Source organism: Cynocephalus volans, chromosome 2 (assembly GCF_027409185.1).
Source record: "Cynocephalus volans isolate mCynVol1 chromosome 2, mCynVol1.pri, whole genome shotgun sequence".
NCBI classification, from domain to species: domain Eukaryota; kingdom Metazoa; phylum Chordata; class Mammalia; order Dermoptera; family Cynocephalidae; genus Cynocephalus; species Cynocephalus volans.
The window spans coordinates 141,961,524-141,984,824 of NC_084461.1; the positions used below are offsets into that span (position 1 = coordinate 141,961,524).

Sequence of the window (23,301 nt, forward strand, 5' to 3'; positions counted from 1 at the left end):
CTGCCTCTGAAAAATTCAGTTACCAGGTGACTGCCGCTTGGGGGCAGGGAGCAGCACACACTGCAATGATGGGGCTGAGATGGAGCAGGAGTTTTCCAGCCAGGTCACCTAGACAGCCCTCACCCCGCCCCTGACACAGGTCTCAGGCTGGATCCCTGCTGCAGATGGGGCTTCATGGATCCTGGAAAGGATTCAGAGTTCCCTTCCTTTCCATCCTCTAGTGATTTTCCCACTCTGGATTCCTGCTCCTTTTAAACACAGCCAATGAGACACTATTTTTAACCTACCCAAACGGCACTAGTTTCCGGGACTGGCAAGTTGCCGAGAAGCAGACATTCTCCCACACCACTGGTGGAAGTGTCAATTGGTACTGCCTTTTGGAAATTTATTAACTGGTGATAGGCAAGATTCTTAAAATCATACCCTGTGACCTGCAATTCCGTTTTAGGAATTTATCCCCACAAGCACATGCACAAATATAAAAGACAAGGATCACCACTGCAGTGCTCTGCAACACCAAATGGTACACAGAAAACACCAAAAGTCATTCGTGGTGGGGAATGGATGACTAAATTGTGTTCTGTACATACACGGGAATACTGCTCAGCAATAAAAAGAAATAAACTCTGATAGATGCAACCAACATGGATTAATTTCAAAAGCAACATTGGGTAAAAAAAAAAGGCAGGCAGAAAGGAGTACATACGTATAACTCCATGTATATGAAACTCTAGAAAAAATGTATTAATTTATAATGACAAAATGCAGATCAGTGATTGCCTGGGGCTGGGACAGGATCGAGTGACTGAAATGGGGTTTGAAGGAACTTTCTAGGTGGATGGCAATGTCCTATATTTTGATTATGGTGCTAGTCACATGAGTATATATATGTGTCAAAGCTCGCTGTAACCACCCCACCCTTCCCAACAACATCTTCGAATGTACTATTATATAATAGCCACGTGTGTTTCTTTAGGGTGTGTGACTTATCTGCTTATGTCCTTCACCAAATTTCTGCTTAGATTTTTCTAATTCATTTTTAAGAGTTCTTTTTGTATTAAGGATGTTAATCTCTGAGTGTTAAATTTGTTCCTTATCAATTGACTTTGGATTTAATTTGTGATGTTTTCCTTCGTTTCTATGTTGAGAAAATAATTTTCTATCTAAACATTAAATTAAAAAAAGAAAAAAGCTCACTGTAACTGTAAACTGTACATACATTTAAGATCTGTATACTGTACTATATGTAAGTTATACTTCAATTAAAAAACATGAATAAGCAGCTCTACCTAAATATTCAACAAGGAAATGAGGTAGTCAAATCATGTTGCATCCATAAAGTAAAATATTTTACGTGAGACTGCAGAAGAATAGTTAATGACATAGAAAGTTATTTAGTACATGCAGTTAAGAAAAAAATTAAGTTACAGAACTTTAACATACTTGATGGCATTTTTGTAAAATAAAGTAATATATTTAAATAGAAAATGACCTAAAGGAAACATTCTATTCATTCATTCAATACAAATTTTCTGAGTATCTACTGTATACCATTATTGTTACAATGAGCAGAAAAGACAAAAAAAAATCCCTTCTGTTCATGGAGTTTCTGTTCCATGGTTTCATAAAAGATTTCTAGATTATTAAAAAATAAACACTTAAGATAATGAAATGGTAAAGGAAAGTGTGTAAATTATACTATCACTGGTGTCAAAACACATGAATTTATGCATGTTTATGCACAGAATAACTCGTGAAAGATTCACAAAAAATTAGGATCAGTGTTACCTTTTGGAGAGGGAAATTAGGAAACTGAGAAGGCTTTTCACTGTCTACCCTTTTCCATAGCATGACTTTTATTTTCCCATCATGTTCAAGTGTTCTCTATTCTAAACAAACACAATTGATTGTTTCTAATTTATTGCTAGTGTCCAATAATCAGGAATTGGGTGGAGAAGAATGATATGGAAAGATATATATGGGAAATGAACAAAGTGTTTTAAGATATCTTCCATTTTTACTAAAAAAATTAAAAAGTCCCAAATAAAAATGTACTGTAGTGACATACATATGAAACAACAGAAGAACATACACCAAAACGCCAACAGAGATTACTTCCAAGTGGTAGGATTACAAGGAGAATTTTACTTTTCTGTGTTTGTATTTAGTTTTGCACTTTCCTAAAAAAACAAACATTTTAGTGTTTTTGTGCATGTGTAATAACTAAAGAAAGAGAGAGAGGAGCAGACACACAGTGTCATCTCTCTCTGCCAGGTGCTCAGATACACTAGGGACTGGTTGGCTGAACTCCCTTTACCCAAGGGGCTGTGTGATTCAGGAAGACAAAGAACAAGTCAAGGGCAAGGGCACAGGGCCAGCTCAATGCCTTAAATGTCCTAGAGCACAGGCTTCTCCAGCCAACCAGGGTGCCCAGCCATGTCCCTTCCCTAACCCACAATCTGGAGGCCCCGCAGGCTGATGGAGAGTGCCCATGCCCACTTTCTTCCTGGGACACCTGGGAGGCAGGTGGGGCAGGGACTGTTGTCCTAGTTTTACAGATGAAAGGAAGCCTTCAAAGACAATTTGCTTCTTCCACAGATGAGGTGCACAGAGACCAAGTCCTGATTGGCTGTTTTGCACACATTGAGCACTTTGGTATTCTGAGTCCTAAAGGATTCAAGTGATGATGTCAAGTTCTGATTCCATTTTGTCACTAGAGTCTTACAGAATATGGGGCAGGCATTGGAGCCGAGTCTCAAGGCTGGATGCCATCTCAACTGACATCTCACTCAGTCTCCCAACCCCAGGTGTGATTTTCAGTCCTTCTTAATCCTTCTTCCATCTTCTGTATGCACCTTCTGGGGCAGCTCAAATCACCTTTGCAAGAGGGACTACAGGAAACTACTCCTTGTGCTATAAGCCTCAGTACCCTCCCCTCCAGCAAGGGGCCGTGAGAGCAGACTGCTTGGGGTCTCACTTGAAGACCACAACCATAAGGCAGCCCTGTCAGCAGAGTAGGTAAGAGCTTGTCAAAACCAGCATTGGGTTTGTAAGGCCTGAATTACACAATTCCTGGAACTAAGCTGGGAAGACACATCCCACCACCAGTGTCTGGAATGCTTTCTTATTGGTAGATCTGGATGTGTCTTGTGATTTGGGGAGAACTGCTCCCTGGGGGTGCAGAAAACCAAAGGAGAGGAAGGGAATGTAAAAACCAATTGGGGGATAACCCAACTCTTTCTTGCCCATGGGCCTTGGTCACACTTTCTATAAGGAGACAGATGTTCAGCCTTGCAGTGGGAATATTTAAGAAATTTAGGAGAGGGAGTGAGAAGAAAAAAATATTGGCATTGAAAGTGAGAAATACAAGGATGTACAAGCTTCAGCGGTCACTAGAAAATGACGCAGTTTTAACCTGGGGGCCGAGGATGGAGCTGGGATGAGATTCTACCACCAACCAGCTGTCAAGAGTTCAGGCAAGAGAGAGAGGCCTCAAGGTGTCCTCTTCCCTGGCAAGTCACAACAGCGCACTGTGTCCACCCCAGGGACAAGCAATGGCAGAGGCCAAATCACTTCAAGGTGAGAAGCACTGCACACAGGTGAGGCATCAGGACCAAGCAGGGGAGGCCCTGGCCTGGCATTGAGCCGTCCCCAATACCTATCACCAGGCTAGCACCCATGGCTGCGAGCTTTTCAGGGTGGTATAGGGAGAGCATGTCTCCTGGAGACCATGATAAACCAAACTAAAACACAAGAGACTACGGTGCCGTGGATGACACAGCCTCACTTTCCCCCTGCCTTGTGCTTCCATCCTTTGTTAAAATGGATGTTTTTCCAAATGAATTCACATTCACGCTTTGATGCAATCAGCTGTTTGATCTCAAGACAGTTATGCCCTCTAAGCTTTGCAGTTTCCCATCTGTAAAATGGGATTAACCCCAGCACTGCAGCCCATGTGAGGGGTAAATGAGCTAATATATGGTGGCATGCTGGCACACTGCCTGGAGTATGTAGGTGCTCAATAAACCATACCCACTGACATATTCTCACTATATGACATTTTTGTTGCTGGTGTTTTGGAAGACCCTTGTGTAAATTCACAAATGAATAAAAATGTCCCTTCTCAGTCCGCTGGTTCAAGAAACATAGCCTCACACAGCTAAAGTCCTCTAAGTGTGCGAAGACATGAGCTTGAGAAGAAGGGAAGATGCATCATATGGCTGCGTGTTCTGCAGATCTCAGATCCAGGGCAGGGTGGGACGACCCTATAGTATCATGTGACTCAGATCCCAGGAGAAGGGGAACAGCCAGGGGAGGCAGCTCCCCAGGGAGAATAGAGCTTGCCGACATGGCTTTGGGAGGGGGGGGATAATTTTTCCCTCTAGTACTCCAAAAATCTCCATATTCAGAAAGTCTTCCACATATTCAAGAAGCCTTAAATCACAGAGGCGAGGGTCCTTAAAAATTTTCTTTGCTCACTCACAGTTACTTCCTAATTGAAGAATGAAGATTATGTGTAAAGTGGGTATATACCAAAAGGAGAGCAGAGCAAATTCTATCTGTGTGGCTGCTCATTAGGAGATAAAATTCAGGAAGAAAAATGGAACCTCCTGACAGAAGTCTAGGAAGGATTATCTAGACTTCTACTATCTGGGCTCAAGCTGTAGTTATTTTCCTAAGGCCCATAAGTTACTGGTCCAGGCCAGTAAATCTGCCCTTATGTGTAATCCCTTTTTTAACCCCCCGTCCAGCAGTATCTGAGAGGAGAACACACACATCTGCAGGAAGCTGGGAGCTGTCCTCCACCAGGACCTGTGCCTGGACCATTGCCGCCAACGTGGCTGCTCATATGCAGACTAACCTGGTCAGGCAGATGCCAAAGATCTGATGTAGGATCCCTGGGAAATGTTCCTGCAAAACCATTTGAGGTGACCTGGAAGAGTCCATCTGGGCCTGGAACCTCCCTCTACACTCTCACAACACCTGTGCCTGCATCACATGAGGCGGTGGACCCTCTGAGGTCCCTCTCCACACCAGACACTGGTCTGAGGAAGCTGAGTTACAAAGCACACCTCATACCTGCAAGGAGCTCACAGCCTAGGGGACAGGACAAGTTACTACACAGGATGACAAAAACCGTGAGAGAAGTAAGCATGAGAGAGGTTGGGGCCAGGACACATGACAGAGGGACAGAGGCTTAAAGGACAAGGATGATGGCCCTCAAGCTGAGAGCCATCCCATGCCCTAATTCCATCATGTGTACCCAGAAATTGCCAAAACATGTTAGTTCTCGGATTCAAGACCCTATTAATTTTAAACTTAGGTGGATGCATCTTTCAGGGAAAAAAATAGTGGCACTGGGTTGTAATCTGAATATGCATGGTAGCACAGACCTGGTTGCCAGAAAAACATCACGAACAGCCTCCTCGCGGCTACCTCTGCCTGGGGATGATCTGATCCTCCCTCACGCTCAGGGAAGAGGGCCAGAGGAGTACACGGGTAGCAGGTAAGAAACTTGCCTCCCCTGTACCAGCTGGCATGCCACCCTCAGCAGAAAGGCCGGGAGAGCAGCTGAAGGGAGGGGCGGTTCTAGGCGGGCTTCCACAGATGTAATAGCGCCAGGCAGGATGATCAAAGGAAGAATGTAAGGGCTGAGCATAGGATAAAGGTGGCTTGGAGAGGGAGAAGGGGAAGAGATTTCTCCAGAACGATCTGGGTGGGAGGAGGGCTCCACTTCCCCTTCTCCAGTCAGGATGCCTCAGTTGGGCTGGTTAGGTCTTGCTGGTGGCTCTAGATCCTGGGTCCCAACCCTCAGCAAGTATGTGACTTTCGGCAAACTACTGTCTTTCCCAACCTCAACCCCATCTCTGCTCCAGTGGTCCAATGGGTGAACAATGCCTTTCTCTTTTTTTTTGGTGGCTGGCTGGTATGGGGATCTGAACCCTTGACCTTGGGGTTATCAACATTGTGCTCTAACCAACTGAGCTAACCGGTCAGCCCAACAATGCCTTTCTTACACGGATTACCCATCACATTTGTGGACCCCTTGGAGGGTGGTCACAAACTCCAGACCTTACCCTGAGCACGCATTATGTGAAGGGCGCTGTCGTGTCCCACGCAGCAATCTTACCCGCAAAGGCAGTGTACCTACCACCTAACACTCCTATAAAACATTTCTCCCCAGTTTACAGAAGAGGAATGTTAAAGATTGATTTATCCATTCTTCTGGTCATTTCATATATATCGGGAGGCTCTCTATTCTAGGCACTGAGGCCTCAACACTGAGCAAAGCAGATGTAGGCCTACTGCTGTGCAGCACATAATCTAGTGTGGGAGGAAATAGTAAAGAAACAAAATAATTTCAGATATTGGTAAATGCTATAAAGCAAACAAAACAGGGTGATTTGATAGAGTGACATGGAGGGGCAGTAATAGATTGGTGGGGGCAATCATGTGACTTAGAAATGTAGACTCCAAATAGAGGGAACGGCCCGTGCGAAGGTCATGAGACACGAACAAGCTTGATTTGTTCAAGGAACAGAAAAGTTAGTGTGGCTGAAGAGCAATAAAGGGTGGGGAGAGTGCAGGTGCCAAGATAAGAGCGCAGACCAGGGCCGGATTGTGTCGGGTATTCCAGACCGTGGTAAGAACTGGGAATTTTACTGTAAGTGCAATGGGATGACAATGAAGATCTTCAGGTAGGAAAGGGACACAATTTAAATCCTGGCTACTGTGGGAAGAATGGACAATACAGGCCAGGTGTAAAGAGGTCTAATAAGCAGCTCAGAGATTTATCCCCATTACACATTTGCATGCAACACCAAGACTCATGTCTACAGTGTCACATTCTACAGGCTGCAGTATGATGCCAGACTGGACAAAGTGGGGCTTCCTCTGCCTCCATGATCTCAGCTTCACCTCCTGCATCAGTCACATGAGGAGAACTGTTTGTGATTCTATGACGACGATTACACAGCATATATATAAATATGCTTTGTATCCATCTGGCAACACTCAACAAAGAGTGAGTGTCTACTGTGTGCCAGCACTTGTAAAGTTGTTTTACAGTGTTAGAAATGCATTATCAGAGTAGATATTTGATAAAAATTCCCTTGTCTGGGAAAAACAAAGAGCCAGCCTCATTCCTCAAGAAAGGCGAGGCTAGCATGGATACTGGGCTCCCTGTAGTCTTCACTTCTCCCTGCAAATTCTCCATTAAGCCAAATTTTCTTAAAATGCATCTTCTTCTTTGAATAGGGACAGAAAATGAAGTAAAGGAGAAAAACAATGAGCAGTATTTGGGGGAAGTGGGACATTATAAGCGCTTGGGATTTGCCCTATAAGACCAGCTTCAAGTCAAGGGTGACCTCGCGCGTCAATCTGAGTGAGTTTTCTATTTCTAACTTGTAATGCTGGAATATACCTATCTTCTCTCAAAGTGGGCAGCCCACTAGTAAACTAAAATGGCACTGTGGCACGGGTAAAGCACAATTAATGGTGAATCGCCTTCCTTGCTTCTTTGAGCAGCCAGAGGAGAGTTTAGAACACCCTCACTTATATATAAAAGATTGAAGATTCTCAGGAAACTGAACTAGCTGAGTTTATACTACTCCCTGAAATTCTTCCGTCTACAGGGGCAAATCAGGTCAATGTCATTCCTCCCGAGCTATGAGCAGAAATGACAGACATTCCAGCCCGTGACAAACAAGGAAGCCCAATTTCCATGGCTGCCCTCCTCAACTCCATTCAGCCACCACCTCCATAAAAGGACCAAGGCCACACTGCCCAGGCTACCACCCTCTCCACCACTGCCCTGTTTTTTAATTGAACCACTAAGACCTGAATTTCTTTTTTGATGCTTAGAATGTGTAGCACCTTGGCCAATCTGCTCCAGGAAGAAGAACAAGGAAAACAGAAGAAAGCTCCAGCCTGGCCAAGCAATGCAAGACAGAAAGAGATCAGTGTATAAGAAAAGAGAAAAAGGCATTAATCTGGCTGGACGACAGCCACTCCCTAATGAGGAAAAAACCCTGAATAGCTGGTGACTCTTTAAGCAGAGCTCTCATAGACGCCTGGTACAAATGCGCTAAATGTGGGACCTGTGTAGGGACCCAGGTACCCCTAGGAGGACCTAGCCCCCCTTGTACTGGGCCAGTAGTGTCTCTTATAAGAAAAGAAAACAGAGACACATGTGAACAAGGGAGGCAGATGCTGGAGAGATGAAGTTACAAGCCAAGGAATACCCAGGATTGCCAGCAACCATCAAAATTTGAGAGAAGGAAAGATCCTCCTCTAGAGTCCTTGGAGAGATCATGGCCCTGCCCAACACCTTGATCTCAGGCTTTTAGCTTCCAGAGCTGTGAGACAATACATTTTTGTTGCCTTAAGCTCTCTTGGTACTTTGGTACTGACAAAGTATTTGTTCTGACAGCCCTAGGAAACCAATTCACTGCCAGCTACACACTTGTTCCCCAAACCACCCTTCCCAGTCTCAGCCCAGGGGCCGGAGAGAAGACACAAAGGCCGATGCCTCCAGCCCACTTGGACTTTCCCACCTTCCCAAGGCCCATCAGCGCTTCTCTCTGGGAAGGGAGTGGAGCGCAGGTATCACGTTTCAGCTGCCCCCACCTTCTGCCACAGAAGGCAAACTGGCAGGGGAGTTTTTATTTTCTATCCTCATCTTCACAGTTTTGTAGCTTCTTTCAATTAGATTGGTGTTTCTTAAATGTCAATCATTCAGTCCCATCCTATATGTATATATAGGCACACACCCCCATACAGATATTTGGCCATAACTAGGTACTCCCTGTAATACCATTTACCTAATATTTCTTTATAATGAGTCACTACTTTTGCTTAAATAAATTTATTTTAGAAGGAGCTGCTACATCACTAGTACAATAAGTGGAAAATGAACATCATTTATCTTATGCAGAACTTGCTAGATATACAGTTTAGAATTGCACATTAAAATGAATACACGATTTTTTTTAAAGGTCCATTTATGTACCACTTAAAATAACCTATGTTAAATACTGCCTTAGAGGTACAGTGACTACCTCCTTCTAGTTGGCCGGGAGCTCTGGGTTCCTAATCAGAAAAACCAACTGCAAGCTCCCCACCCTCCGTTCCCCATCCCTTCACCCCCATTCCTAGCCACCAGACACTCCGGGAGAAGGGAAAGAGCAGGAGGAAAGAAAGGCACCCGGGAGTTCTGAGTTCCCACGCGGGGCGACCAGAGAAGACGGAGTCGAGAGCGAAAGGCACTTTAAATACCCAGTCCTGCGAGTGACAAGGGTGGGGAGGGACTGACCTTCTCACGCAGGGTGCAGTGGACGTCCGAGGCGACGCGCCCTTCCCACCACGGCTCATCCATCACCGCGTATGCAGCGCTGCGATCCGAAGCTACCGGGCTGCGTGGACACGGGCAACTTCAGCGGCCGAGCGCACCCCGGGCTCCGACCCCCGGTATCTTATCCCCGCTCACCCCGGCCTCCAGCCCACTCGACGGAGCTAGCGGTCGCCTCCCGTCCGGGGAAGGTTGCGGTGCCCCCTCCCCTCTGAGTGCTGGACCCGGGGCGATCTAGAGCTGTGCAACTTGCAGAATTTTTATCTTCCCTTTTGCAAAAGTTGCAGAGAAAGTTGCCGGCTCCGCTAGGTCGCCCGGGGCTGGGGCTCCGGCGGCGGCCACCGGCTCGCCGTCCCCAACTCCTCCCCCGCCGCCCAGCCTTTGTCCTGCTCTCACATCCTGCCCTCGAGCCGGGGCGAAACTCACGCATCCCTCTCCAGGCGTGGGGGCTGCGGGCGCCGGGCCCCTCCCAGGGCCGAGTCAGCGGTGCCCTCGGGTGCCTGCCCGCGGCTGGACCCCCCGGCCGAGGTGCCCCGCGCTCTCGACGGCCGCCTCCGCAGCCCGGCTCGCCCCGGCCGCCGCCGCGCCCCTGCGTGCGCTCGGGTCCCGCCGCGGCTCGCAGCCTCCCGGCCGCCGGGGGCCCACCTCCCGCGCTGAGGGAATTGGGGGCCGGGCCTCGCGCATGCGCCGCCGGCGCCACGCGCCCCGCGGGGCGGGGGGCTGGGAAACGGAGTCTTTCTTCGCCCGCGCTGGCTCCGCTTCCTGCCCCCCTCCGCCCTCGCCTCGCGGGAAGGCGTCCTCTCACCTTCGCGGAGACTCGCGGTGGCCTCCCGGGGACACGCCGGCTCGCATGGGGAGCTCAGGGACTGAGGCGCCACCTGCGCGCACCACGCGCGAAACGCGCGGACGGGATACCCTAGAAAGTTCTGCCTTCTTCGCGCACTGCCCTAGCCGACCTTCCGTAGGTTCCACCTGCTTTTTCTTTCTGTTTTTCAAACCTGTCCTGCGATGGGTAGGTAGATTTCCAAACGGGCAGTTCCTACAAAAGCTCCGGAAAAGCCGTTCTTGACTATCCACGAGTCCCTGATTCTAAAGGAGGCTCAGTAAGTCACTGGTTTTTATTGTGCCTCTGCAGAGTATTGATCCACGCCCTATGCTAAAGCAAAACCAGTGTTTTTGAAGGGTCCGGCGGATGGAAAGCATTGTTTTTAAAATTCATTTGGTTGCTTTCGAAAAGGCACTCTCTTGAATCAGTCCTTCTGATGGCACAGCATTGGGTTGTCCTGTTGGTTGACTGATTTTTGTGATACTTTGGGAGATTCACAAACTTTGGATCAGATCCACCTACCAACTGGGTGATTTTTGCCAAGTTCCTCAGACTCTCAGAGCCTGGGATCATTCGTGTATGAAATGGGAATAAAAATTGCAGCAACCTGCTGAAAATATTTTATCATTAAATGGGATAATGTGTGTAAAGGGATAATCATCATGCCAGGTATAAAGTGAACACTCATTAAACAAATGCTACAAAAATAGTCTTTAGTTTCTGACTGGTTTCCTGCAAGTAAAAACCAATCTGGAAAAAAATATTAAAGTCATCTTTGATAAGCTTCAATAGGACCTTGAAGAGCAGATTTAACATAAAAAAAAAAAATTATGAGCGCTTGTAAAATACCTAGGAATAACGTTAATAAATGTGCAGGCCCTTAATGAAGAGATTACAAAGGTTGAAACATAATAAGGAAAGGTTGAAGAAAGAGGAGGCAAAAATACCAACTTTACCCAAATTATTCTGTTTAATAAAATTCTAATGGTTGTGGATAGATTGGGGAGGGTGGGCACTTAAATTTCCTAACATTCAAACGGAAGAATATCTATGAGTAAAGCTAAGAAATTTGTTTTAAAAATGGGATATACCTGTATTATCAAATCTTAAGGAATATCGCAAAGCTGTGATTAGAACAGTGTGGTGCTGATGCAGGAATAGTAGATTAAGCATCAGTGGAATAATTGAAATTCTGGAAATATTCTATATACTTAAAAACTCTCTGTATGATAAATTTGGCATTTCACTTCTGTGGAGAAAAGGAAAAATGGATAAATTCTTTAATAAATTAGGTTGGGGAAATTAATTTGGGGGGAAAAAGTTAAACTAAGGATTTATTTAAACCATCACCAAAATAATTATTAGAATGCAAAGAGCTACAAACAACAAAAAAAAAAGTCACAGGAGAATTAGGAGAAAACATGAATTATTCAGAGGAGAAGGCCTAGATACTAAGGTATAGGAAGAAACCAAAGGCAAGGATGAGTAGATATACAGTATGTGAATACATATGTAAAACTTAGATACAGGAAATATCATTACCAAACAGGCAAGTGACAAATTGGAAAAAGTATCTTAAACAAATGGGACAAAAGGTTGATCTTACTACTCAATATGTAAAACTCTAACACCCTAAATGCAATAACGGATGAAAGACACAAGCAGGCAGACTATGGAAGAAGAAATTCATATGGATAAATATCATTTTTTAAATGCTCATAGTCACTAGCAAAAACATCAAAATTTTTTAGACAGTGGGGTACATTTTTGTCAAGGACTTTTAAAAACATTGTACATAGGGTTGTCAAATATACAGAGCTGTTAGGAATACAGCTTAATGTTGTATTCAGTCTTTCTGAAAGACAGTCTTTCTGAAAGACAACATAAATCAAAAAATTTTAAAATGTATCATTTAACTACTGCACCTCTGGAAATTTATTCTAAAAAAAATAAGCAGATGATCACAAAGATTAATGCTTTTTTTCTTATAGTGAACTATTAGAAGAAGAAACTGGTTAAGTTGAGTTGGCTCTTAAAAAGCATTTTTTTTTTTTTTTTTTTAAAGATGACCGGTAAGGGGATCTTAAACCTTGACTTGGTGTTGTCAGCACCATGCTCACCCAGTGAGCAAACCGTCCATCCCTATATGGGATCCGAACCTGTGTCCTTGGTGTTATCAGCACCACACTCTCCCGAGTGAGCCACAGGCCGGCCACTTAAAAAGCATTTTTAAAAAGAGCATAAAGAATTGGGAAAATGTTCACAGCATATTAAATAAAAAGGAGATTTAGAGTGTGATCCCGATTATACTACATTCATACACACAGGAAAGAAATTGAAGAACATTCATAAAAATATTAACTGTGTACAGTAGTCCCCCCTTATCCTCAGGGCTACATTCCAAGACCCCCAGTGGATGCCCAAAACCTCAGATAGTACCGAACCCTGTGTATGCTATGTTTTGTCAATTTGATAACTGATAGGTCTACTAAGTGACTAATAGACCAGTAGTGTATATAGAAATGATTCGTATCCCAGGTGGGACGGTGAGAGATTTCATCACGCTACTCAGGCACACAATTTAAAACTTGTGAATTGCTTTCTTCTGGAATTTTCCATATAATATTTTCAGACTGCGGTTGACGGCAGGTAAGTGAAACCTCAGAGAGTGAAACCACAAGTAAGGGGGGACTAATGCAATCAGAGAGGTAGAATCATGGGGAATTTTAATTTACTTTTTTCTAGTATATCTGTATTTTCTTAAATTGCTTCAAGAAACATGCATTACTTTCCTAACCAGAAAGAAAACAAGTGAATGTTATTTTAAAATAATCGCATGATGTATTTACTGGAGAGGCCTTCCATTAAATAAAGCTCAGCTCCTTGCGGTGTTGTTGTTTTGTTTCATTTTGTTTTTCAGAGCAGTATTATTTCTTTCTTAATAGTCTTTCTATGCTGGGAACACCAAAAAAGAAAGGCCTTTATTATTCACTAGTTTGTAGTCCCTTTTTCCTAAGATTCAGCTATCAATTATAAGGTGATAACTGAGAGAGGGAAGCTGAAACTCTGGGCTTTTCTCCAGGGGCTATTTAAGAGGATTCTAAACATACTCATTCACATCCTTTGTGTATCATTCTCAGGAGGCCCTTGTTTTCCTAGTATTTCTGAAGAGTAAAATACATTGCACCAATAAACTCGTGGTTATGGCGGTGAGTCACTGTCTACAGGTGCCCTTAGCAGAGGAAGGCTTCTTGCGTTGGACAGCAGGGGAGCAATGCACCTGGGGTTACTTCTCCCACCCACTCCTTCCCCAACTAAGCCAAGAAGTGTTCATTCATTCATTCCCAAACTAACTTTTATTCAGCACTTACTATGAGTCAATTGCCACCCCTCCACCCTCAACCTCTGAAGCTCACAGGATGCGAACCACAGATTTAGAGCAAGCACCTTCTATGTATCTTCAATTTTCCCATGTATAAAATGTGAAAAAAAAAAAGATCTGCCGTTTCTAATCTTCGTTAGAGGACAAATCGGTCTAATGTTTCCGCTGTAGTCTTATTTTATTGACTGCTCACTTTACACTGAATTTCCTTTCTCTTTTTTTTTTCATACCATACAAATTCTTATATACAGCAAAAGGCACATGCCTTTTTCTCCTCCCCAAGGATAACCAGCTCCTTATGTTTTCTTCAGAAGTAATCTATGCATTTACCAACACAGACGTTATGCCTTTTTTCCTTCAACATGAATGGTAGTATACTATACAAATCCTTCTGCATCCTAGTTTTTCCATGTGGTTGTTTCATGGCTGTGCTACAGAACTGCGTTTATCCCCTAGTCCCACCATATGGATGCAGTCTTCTTTTGCTGTTTCCAGCCTTTCACTGCTATAACCACATTGAAGTGAATATCCTGGGCAGGTGGATCAGTGACATAAACTCCTCATTCAGCTTTTCAGGGGACGTTGAGGCATATACTTTGAGTAGTGTTTCCTCAGGGCCTTCATGGTTTGCATTGCTTCTTGTAGGACCAAAAGCATGAAGCCTGGTCAGTTTACAGGGACAGAAAGAAGACATCTGCCTTATTACCACTTTGGTCTTTAACCAAAAACCAAACCAACCCCTTTAAACTCTTTCTAGCCACATGCTCTACATAGTCAAAAGAACATTTGCCAAATCCTTTATGATCCCTGACTAGAAATTCTTGAGATATAATTCTGCAGATTAGGTCCGAGAATCAGGCAGAAAGAATAAAGAAGCAGAATTTTGCAAACAGTACTCAAAACCTGGAACATTTTTAAAGCTGGCCCATGTTATTTTTTTAAATAAATTTTTTAAAAAAGGTATAAGAACAAAAAGGTACAAAAGGAATAAATGAGAAATAAATCTCCCTCTCATGGGAGCCAGCTTCACCCACAGGCATGGGACCTATGCTCGGCTTAATGCTCTGCTGTTGCTATCTTGAATTCTTAAGAACTTTATCTTTGAACTGCATTTCGTAAATGAAGTCTGAGCAGTGAGCAGAGGAGATACGTGTACCAGGTGTCTGCTGTTCTCGGCTGCCCCATTCGTATACAGTATTCCCCATACCTCATGAGCACAGAATTCCAGACCTATGAGGCATGAGGTTCAGCAAGATTCAAAGGGAATAGAAGGTAAGCGGGTTATGTCTACAGGTGGGTATGGGGGGGGGGGGGCACTGACAACGCTGAGAGGCCATGTGTTCCATTTCAACCGGAACTTCCTAGGGCTGTCATAATAAAGTACCACAAACTGGGTGGCATAAAACAATAGCAATGTTTTGGACACTAGAAGGCCGAAATCAGGGTATCAGCAGGGCCATGTCTCTTCTGAAGACCCTAAGGTTTAAAGAATCATTTTTTGCCTCCACCTAGTTTCTGATGGTGGCCAGGAATCCTTGCTGTTCCTGGGCTGTAGCTACATCACTGCAAACTCTGCCTCCTTCTCCACATGGCCTTCTTCCTTCTTATCTTCACATAGTCTTCTTCTAAGGACATCACTCATACTGGGTTAAGGGCCCACCCTACTCCAGAATGGCCTCATCTTAACTAATGACATCTACAACAACCCTATTTCCAAATAAGTTCACATTCTGAGGTACTAGGGGTTAGCAGGGACACAATTCAAACCCCTGCATTAGGCAACCATATAGTATGCCATAGAAGGAAAGGAAAACACGGGGCAACACATGGTGCCTTTTCTTCCCGCTCTTCCTTACTCTTCAGTAAGCCAGAGGCAGAGTACTGATTGGATGTGCACGTAGCAAGAACTGAAATAAAAACGGTCAAGTTAGTTTTGTGCAGTGTTTCCACTGTTATGGTAAGAACTAAATATACTGGTACCCAAGCTACAAAATACAAATTGTGTAATTTCAGTGATTCTGCGTGTGAGTTAAATGTACTTATTTTTGCATTTAAAACGGCATCACACAATATAAAGATGAATGATAAAAATTCATGCTAATACTTTGAATTCTTTTTTACACAGAGTGACATTAAATGGCATATTTAAGAAAACGACAAATTGAGAGAGATGGAAAGGAAAGAGAGCAGAAGCAAAAAACTTTATATTTTATTACCTTTAACAGCATTTTTACCTGATTTTGAACAAAGGGCCAGGAATTTTCATTTTGCAACGGGGTCCACAATTGTGTATCCAGCTTGCCCCCACTCCATCCCTCCTGACCTCCATCCCAGAAGAAATCCATTTTTGTTTCCTTCCAAAGATATTCTATGTCATATTACTCTTAACACAAACTCACCCATCCCTTTCCATGGGCAAACTTTGGGAGAAAATTCTCTCCCTCACTAGTGATATATTTTTGTTAATACTCGTACATATGAGACAATCTACCATTTGTGGGATGCTTAGTATATGCCGGGCACTGTGCAACATGCCCAAGCAGTCACTGAGAGTAGGCTTTCTAATTCCCAAATAGTTACCTGTCCCCTCCCTTCCAGTTCTCCCACACCCGCATCTACTTACCTTCATTCAATTTCATCTCGAAGACAAGGACAATATCTTTTTTGTATTTGTATCCCCTGGCACCTCACCCAGTGCTTGAAGTAAGGGAGGTGGTCAATATAGGTTTACTGAATTAATAAATTAACGATCGGCATATGGATTGCAGAGCTAACTGGGACCTGAAAGGATCAACTTGCCCATGCTTCAGACCGGTAAGGACTTATTGTCCCCATTTAAAAAACAAGATCCAGACAGTTGTATGACCTGAGACAGGCCACTTATGTTCTTTGGGCCTCCTTGTTCATATTACCAAAACGAAGGCACTACTCTTTCCTTGAAGAACCGTTGTTGACTATGCAAAGAAGAAATATGAGTGGAAGGACAAACTGACCTCTAATATTACTTTGTCATTTATACTAATAACAAAACATTCTAGAACCTCCCTATGACTAGAGCCTGAAGCAAGCTCTTTGTCAACGCACCATGGGACTTGAGTGAGCAGCCTTCCTTGCATGGGCCTCAGTTTCTCCTTCTGTGGAAGGAGGGGGTGGGATTAGATCCTGGTGAGGGACACAAGCTCAGGGGAATGAGAGGGTCAGGAAGACTATGTTAAGTGAGAGAAGCTTGCTGGGGGGAAGAAAAGTCTCACAGCCCTCCTGGCTTAACCCCCACCCCCACTTGCCCCACCTCTGCAAGAGATGTGGTGATGGAGACCCGCTTCTCCTCATGAGGGAAACCACAGCATGAGTTTGATGGTCACTGGCCACACCAGTCACGGTGCCAGGAAACAGTATGGGGGGGTGAGGACTGTGGTAAGCCAGACAGCTCATGCTGCATTCAAAGCAGGGAGCCCCTTCTACACCCCCTGGGATTGTTCCAGCTCGGGAATTTGGGTCTTCTATTGTCAGATTGCTAGACTTTTCCAAAGAAAGAAGAAATTGAGATATCTCTTTATGTTATTTTATTTTTTAATTCAAAGTACTTTATTTTATTTTTTATTGAAGCATAATTGATTATACATATTTGTGGGGTACAAAGTTGACTATCAATAGTTGTATATAATATGTGACCGTCTCCTGATTTTACACTACTGGCTTTTTTTTTTCTTTTTTTTCTTTTTAATGCTAATGCCGGGTGGGCCACATGGCATCAGCCCTCATTTGGGAACTCTGGAATAGGTGTGCCAGAGGAGCCTTCCTGCCTGACCAGGGTTCTGGGGGGAACAATGGAGCAGACTCCAGGAGAAGGAAATAAAAGGAACCATTAACTTTAAAGCCCCCGAGCCTGCCAGACCCCCTCCTCTGACAGACAATGAACAGGAAGCAGACTAAGATTGGACAGTAAACAGTGACCAGACAAGCCTGCTGGTGGGACTGCAAGCCAGCAGCGGGACACTGCTTTCCTTGGGCCACCCGGATGCCACAAAGTCACCTTCTAGGAGGGTCTTCCAAAGCTTTCAAGTGGGCAGAGACCTGAAAGAGCCGAGGATTGGGGTAGCAGCCGCCCGGCTGAGGGGACTGAGGCTGGGGGTGAAGGAAGGTGCTGGGAAATCTTCTATTTTGAAACTTTTTGATCACACCAGGATCACTCTCCTTGTGGCACTATTAAAACATGATTAAAATACAGTTAAGATCTTGAACAACCACCCCCACTTCCTGCCACCATCAGGTAACCACTGTGATACCAATGTGATGGTATCCTTGGCTGGGCACATAGACTGTGGGTTGGAGAGTGGGGAAGGCGAGGCAGACCAGGTTAGAGACTGCCGTACTAATCCAGCCAAGAGATGGCAGTGGCTTGGACCAGGTAGAAGTGGTGGAAGAGGTAAGAAAGGGCCAGATCCTGAGCACAGTTTGAAGTAAGAACTGATAGGATCTGCTGATGGACTAGATGTGGGGTGTGAGAGAAAGAAGGGAATCAGGATGACCCTAAGTTTTAGTTCTGAGCACCTGTAGGGTGAAGTTCACGTATACTGAAATGGGAAACTTACTCTCATCTTCCAGGACATTTTTGATGTATTTCCCTCCTCCTTCCATCCCCCACCCTGACCTGCCCAACCCTGCCCACCTTGCCTCTGGCCAGCTCCATGGTTAAAACTAAGGCTATAAGTAAGACTGCTTCAGACTTCAATCTTGGCCTTACTTCTTTCTAGTTGATGATCTCAGGCAAGTTAGTTAACTCTAGATTCCTTGTTTGCAAAATGGGGATAATAACAGTACTTCCTTTATAAGGTTATATAAAAATCAAATGATGATATAATTCCTGGTATGTAGAGTGCACTGAATAAATGTGAGCCCAAATTACTGTATAACATTAAAATTGTTATCATACATCTATAGTTTTGTATCCTGCTACTTCTAAGCCCAAAATGATCTCCTGGGCATTTTTTATGAGATACCTTAAAAATATCTTTCAAAAAAATTTTAGAGGCTGCACAATATTCCATCATATAGATTATTTATTTCTTTAACCACTCTGCTATTGTTGGATATTTTTAAATGTGACTAAGAGCTATTGGTAAATCTTAACGTTGTTTCTGGCTTTTCTCTGTGCATTATAAACAACAGTGAGATGAAAACCCTAAAAACATACTTTCTTTGTGCTTTTCCAGTTATATCCTGAGGGTACACTCCTAGAAGTAAAATTGTTGTGATGAAGAGTATGATAGTTAATTTTATGTGTTAACTTGACTGGGCCGTAAGGTTCCCACATGTTTGATCAAACATTGCTTGGGTGTGTCTGTGAGTGTCTAACATTTGAATCAGTAGACTGAATGGAGCAAATTGCCCTCACTAATGTGGGTGGAACTCGTCCAGTCAGGTGAAGGTGTAAATAGAGTAAAAAGTCTAAGAGAGAATTCTCTCTGCCTGACTGCCTTTGAGCTGGGACATCAGTTTTACCTACCTTTGAACTCAAACTGAAATTTCAGTTCTTCCTGGGTCTCGAGCTCACTAGCACTCAGACTGGAACTATATCATCAGCTCTCCTGGTTCTTAGCCCTTTCCATTTGATCTTCTGGGTCTCCAGCTTGCCGACCACTGATCACAGGACTTCTGAGCCTCCATAAATGTATGAACCAATTCCCTATAATTGATTAATCAATTAATCAACCAATCGATCTTCTACTGGTTCTGATTCTCTGGAGAATCTTGACTTGTACAAAGGGTATGAAAAGTTGTAAGACTTCTGAAACAGTTCATAAATTGACCTCCAGGAATTCTGTACCAAAACACATCCCCACCAATCACAACGTTAGAAAGTGAAGCCTTAGCAAGACTAAGTCGCCAGAAAAAATAAAAAATAAAAAATAAAAAAATATATATTCAGTTTTTTCTCAAATTGATTAAGAAATTGAATTGAATACATTGTTTCAGTTCACATTTCTTTGCTCTACAGAGAGACTGAATTTTTTTTTTTTTTTTTTTTTTTTTTTTTTTTTTTGGCGGCTGGCCCCTATGGGGATTTGAACATTTTTGGTGTTGAGACCAGAATTTTTATTTACTTATTTTATTTAATTAGTTAATTAAGATTTCTTATAACTTTCCAACACAATACTTCAGATAGAGTTTGGATGTGTTGTCCCCACCAAAACTCATGTGGAAATCTGATCCCAATGTGGCAGTGTTGGAAGCTGAATCACAGGGGCAGATCCATCATGAATGGATCAATGTGCTCTCTGGGGGCTGGGGGTCTGAATGAGATCTCGCTCTATTAGTTCCCATGAGAGCTAGTTGCTTAAAAGATCCTGGCACCTCCTCTCTCTCTCTCTCATGCTTCCTCTTGCCATGTGATCTGCTTGTACCCGCCAGTTGTTTGCCGCTTTCTGCTATGAGTAGAAGCAGCCTGAGGCCCACACTGTCCCAGCTGCACCTGTCCCAGAATCACGAGCCAAATAAACCTCTGTTCTTTATAAATTACCCAGTTTCAGGTGTTCTGTTAAAGCAACACAAAATGGACTAAGACAACTTCCTATATATATATATATTTTTTTTTAATTTTATTTTATCATCAGGCAATGTAATCATTTTTTGTGGCCCTTTACCAATTTCTCCTTAATTCCCCATCTCCCTTCCCACCTCTGGTGTCCTCAGTTCCATTCTCTCCTTTTGAGAGTTCAAGGAATTACTGTGATTGTTATATCTTTCTTTCTTTTTCAGCTCCCACTTATGAGTGAGGACGTAGTATTTATCTTTCTGTGCCTGGCTTACTTAACACAATTTTTCTCTAAGTTCATCCATGTTGCTGTGAATGGCAGAATTTCATTCCTTTTTATGGCAGAGTAGTATTCCATAAGACTGGAATTTTTAAAGTGCAAGTGTCTGTCATTCGTATTTCCTCTTCTACAAACTGTCCTTTGCCCATCTTTCTGTTGGTCTATTAGAGTTTTGCTAAAGGAAGAATTAGTTATGTATTAAAACTAACAAGCCTTGGTCTGTTGCATTTGTTACACAAGTTTTTCCTGCTGTCTTTAAATTTTATGTTGGATTTTTATGACAAACCTCTTTTTTTCCTTTGTGAGAGTATATGCTTCCAAAGCACTTTGGCGTGCATGCTCGTGGGAAGTCACGTTCCAGGCCTGCCTCTGCACTGGCTTGCTGTGTGGCACCAGGCTCAGGACATCTGCACTCAGATCACAGCTCCCCCATCTGTCAATGGGGGCAGAGTTGGTTGGACCTCTGAACTTCCTCCCAGCTATGGCATTCTGATTCCTGTTCTAGAGCTAGAAATCGGGCATATTGGGTCCAAGCTCAGAGCTCATTTCAAGAAACTGCTGCTGACCATTACAACAGTCTCTTAACTACTCTCCCTGTTTTTGATTGCTCCATGCCCCAATCCTTTTTTTTTTTTTTTTTTTTTTGTGACCGGTACGGGGATCGCAACCCTTGGCCCGGTGTCGTCCGCACCACGGTCAGCCAGTGAGCGCACCGGCCATCCCCATATAGGATCCGAACCCGCGGCCTCAGCGCTCCCAGAGCCACTGCGCTCCAGCGCCGCACCCTCCCAAGTGAGCCACGGGTTTGGCCCCATGCCCCAATCTTTAACAGGCACTGCTAACATCAACCTTCCTAAAGGCAGTTCTGAACCCACCACTCATGGTCTATAGACAAGACTTCAACCCTCATTAGTCATTGATCTCCCTCCCTGATTTTACAAACATATTGCCTGCTGCTCCTGGCAAAATGAGTATTTATGCTTCCTCAATATTTTTGCTCAAACCATTGCCTTTGCTGGGAATATCCTTAAGTTTTATATGGAAAAACCTTACCTAACTTTTAAATCCCAGCTAAGCACCATCTCCTCCAGAAAGCCTTTTTCTCTCTTTTGAACTACAGTATTTTTCACATGCCATGGGTATTATAACTGTTGATATTTATTTATTTATTTATTTATTTTTTTATTTTATTTTTTTTTAATTTTATTTTGTCGATATACATTGTAGCTGATTAATGCTCCCCATCACCAAAACCTCCCTCCCTTCTCCCTCCCCCCCTCCCCCCCAACAATGTCCTTTCTGTTTGCTTGTTGTATCAACTTCAAATAATTGTGGTTGTTATATCTTCTTCCCCCCCCCCCGGTTTGTGTGTGTATGTGTGTATGTGTGTGTGTGAATTTATATATTAATTTTTAGCTCCCACCAATAAGTGAGAACATGTGGTATTTCTCTTTCTGTGTCTGACTTGTTTCACTTAATATAATTCTCTCGAGGTCCATCCATGTTGTTGCAAATGGCAGTATTTCATTCGTTTTTATAGCTGAGTAGTATTCCATTGTGTAGATGTACCACATTTTCCGTATCCACTCATCTGATGATGGGCATTTGGGCTGGTTCCAACTCTTGGCTATTGTAAAGAGTGCTGCGATGAACATTGGGGAACAGGTATACCTTCGACTTGATGATTTCCATTCCTCTGGGTATATTCCCAACAGTGGGATGGCTGGGTCGTATGGTAGATCTATTTGCAATTGTTTAAGGAACCTCCATACCATTTTCCATAGAGGCTGCACCATTTTTCAGTCCCACCAACAATGTATGAGAGTTCCTTTTTCTCCGCAGCCTCGCCAGCATTTATCGTTCATAGTCTTTTGGATTTTAGCCATCCTAACTGGGGTTAGATGGTATCTCAATGTGGTTTTGATTTGCATTTCCCGGATGCTGAGTGATGTTGAGCATTTTTTCATATGTCTGTTGGCCATTTGGATATCTTCCTTAGAGAAATGCCTACTTAGCTCTTTTGCCCATTTTTTAATTAGGTTGCTAGTTTTCTTCTTGTAAAGTTGTTTGAGTTCCTTATATATTCTGGATATTAATCCTTTGTCAGATGTATATTTTGCAAATATTTTCTCCCACTCTGTTGGTTGTCTTTTAACTCTTTTAATTGTTTCTTTTGCTGTGCAGAAGCTTTTTAGTTTGATATAATCCCATTTGTTTATTTTTCCTTTGGTTGCCCGTGCTTTTGGGGTCGTATTCATGAAGTCTGTGCCCAGTCCTATTTCCTGAAGTGTTTCCCCTATGTTTTCTTCAAGAAGTTTTATTGTCTCAGGGTGTATATTTAAATCCTTAATCCATTTTGAGTTGATTTTAGTATACGGTGAGAGGTATGGATCTAGTTTCATTCTCCTGCATATCGATATCCAGTTATCCCAGCACCACTTGCTGAAGAGGCAGTCCCTTCCCCAGTGAATAGGCTTGGTGCCTTTGTCAAAGATCAGATGGCAGTAAGTGTGAGGGTTGATTTCTGGATTCTCTATTCTATTCCATTGGTCAGTGTGTCTGTTTTTATGCCAGTACCATACTGTTTTGGTTATTATAGCTTTGTAGTATAGCTTAAAGTCAGGTAGTGTTATGCCTCCAGCTTTATTTTTTTTGCTGAGCATTGCTTTGGCTATTCGTGGTCTTTTATTGTTCCATATAAATGTCTGAATAGTTTTTTCCATTTCTGAGAAAAATGTCTTTGGAATTTTGATGGGGATTGCATTGAATTTGTATATCACTTTGGGTAGTATGGACATTTTCACTATGTTGATTCTTCCAATCCAAGAGCATGGAATATCTTTCCATCTTCTTGTATCCTCTCTAATTTCTCTCAGCAGTGGTTTGTAGTTCTCATTATAGAGATTTTTCACCTCCTTGGTTAACTCAA

General features: G+C 43.3%; 1 protein-coding gene across 1 annotated transcript in view; it reads right to left on the reverse strand.

The window, feature by feature from the left end:
* Positions 1 to 9,376, reverse strand: part of CCNJL (cyclin J like) — a 46,724-nt gene extending 37,348 nt beyond the window's left edge. The window contains exon 1 of the mRNA XM_063088241.1: positions 9,314 to 9,376. Coding sequence (XP_062944311.1) covers positions 9,314 to 9,376 — 63 coding nt within the window. The remainder of the gene's footprint in view (positions 1 to 9,313) is intronic.
* Positions 9,377 to 23,301: the final 13,925 nt, after the last annotated feature.